Below are 1952 nucleotides of genomic sequence, written 5' to 3' on the forward strand. Positions count from 1 at the left end.
CCTCCTTACCTTTAACTCTTCATGCGCACACTTTAGAATATCGTGTGTTTCAAGTAAATGTTTATAATCTTCCACAAGCTGCTCATTTGCACTGGCCAAAGTCTGAACAGTCGCCTCCATGTCTTCTTTGTCTGAATCTGACTTTTCTCCTGGTGAATCTGTGCAGATGAAAAGAACATTTTATTTAAAATCTTTACTCGATAAATGAAAGAATTTCAACTGGTAGTTTTTAATATGAAATTGCAAGTTCAATAATAAACAATATTTATAAACGTCACGAGTCCTTCAGGACTTGTTACTGTAATACTTTGCCATCTCCATAAAAAAGAGCCTCAAACAGCCATGTTCTTCTCTATTGTCTGGTTGATGTAGCAAGTAATTCAAGTTGCTACAAATACATTAAAAGCATACTTGTCAAAACCTACAACATGACTCCACTTCAGATACACGATACTAGTCCTATATAAAATATGGCTTATTTTTCCCCCTTATTTTTAACGGCTTTGAAGGCCTAAAGGCTAAGTGGTATACACGCAAACACTCAGCGGGCTCCCAGAAAATCTGGACACCATGGATAGTCTAGAATTGACAGAACCAGATACAGCATTTGACTTATTCATTTAATCCCAGGGATGGAAACTGATCAGTCAAATTTTACTGAAAGTCAGAGAGAGAGTGAGAGAAAGAGACAGGACCAGAAAGAATGACACGACAGAGAGAGAGAGAGAGAGAGAGAGAAAGAGAGAGAAGGGGTCGGAGGAGGGGGGTTGATAAAGACAGACAGGGGAAAGTGGGAGATAGAGAAAGAAAAGAGACAGGTACAGAAAGAGAAAGTAGACAGAAAGAAAGAAAGAGTGAGAGAGAAGCACTTTCTGAGAAGAGAAAGGAGACAGGACATCAGGTCCCACTTACACTAGAAAATGACGGAGAAAATCAAAATTACGGATTTCCTTAAATTTACTGAAAATTTTAATTCCTGTAATCTAGAACAAGATGTAGATCTAGATCTAGATCTAGATTTCTAGTATGAAGTTTACCTTTAAGAAGTTTTTTGTCAACTTGTGTGCAAGCGTCAATTTTGCCCATGTCGTCTTGAAGGCTTATTTGACTCAATCTTTTATTTGTAGAAGCCAGTTCAGCTCTTAGCATATTCACCTCCTGATTTGCTGCCTGTAACGAAAATCAAGCATTAAAATAAAATCATCAATATATGCATCTCACTGATCACCTTCGAATTGTGTCAACAAATTTAATGGTCCTGTTCATTGCTGTCACTTAAAGTCCTAACCGGTCTCTAAATTCATGTCTCCGTTCCTTCCAAACTTTGACTTTGATCCATTGCAGTCTATAGCTGTTAAAAAATGAGAGCTCTCATTATTATCGTTGCCTCGTTCACTTGTTAGTTCGTTCTTTATTATTAGCGGTAGTAATATTATTACATAATAATATACTATTTTATTTATTTTCCAAAATTCTACTTTCCACCAAAAAAAACGGGCCTCTCAGGTAGTGAGAAGTTTGGTCCACCGAAATAGCTTGACGACCTCTATTTTTATGGTAGGCTTTGGTTGATTGGTATCAGTTCCTGGGTTTTCGCCACGCCAGGAAGAAATTTATCGATGTATACAGTTTGGTCATAATTGAAAAAAAAGTCTAAAGGACTTCACCTTGCTTCTTTTTCATTGTGGTTACTGTCATCCAACTCGCGACCACCCTGACTCTTCCTCCCATCCTCCACGTTACTTTCATAATAATCGTATACCGGTATCAAATCTAAAAATACAAGAACACACCATGCACACATAGACGTGCGGTAACTCATAAACTCTCTCACAAAGCATTAATTTACGCCCCCCACCCTCCTCCTAGATTAATACCTCATCCAATTCATAGACAGACTTATAAACGTGAGAGAGAAAGAAAGAGATACACACAAACGGACACACACACAC

The 1952-nt window shown here is 37.9% G+C and overlaps 1 protein-coding gene across 3 annotated transcripts in view; it reads right to left on the minus strand.

Annotated features, from left to right (window-relative positions):
- LOC101859740 (kazrin) overlaps positions 1-1170 on the minus strand; it is a gene marked incomplete at its 5' end in the record, with an annotated part of 24361 nt that extends 23191 nt beyond the window's left edge. For all 3 annotated transcript variants that reach the window (XM_035972732.1, XM_035972733.1, XM_035972731.1), the window contains 2 exon segments: positions 10-158; positions 1038-1170. In XM_035972732.1, the coding sequence (XP_035828625.1) occupies positions 10-158; positions 1038-1170 (282 nt within the window).
- Between the last annotated feature and the right edge of the window lie 782 nt (positions 1171-1952).

Source organism: Aplysia californica, unplaced genomic scaffold (assembly GCF_000002075.1).
Source record: "Aplysia californica isolate F4 #8 unplaced genomic scaffold, AplCal3.0 scaffold00818, whole genome shotgun sequence".
Taxonomy (NCBI): Eukaryota; Metazoa; Mollusca; class Gastropoda; order Aplysiida; family Aplysiidae; genus Aplysia; species Aplysia californica.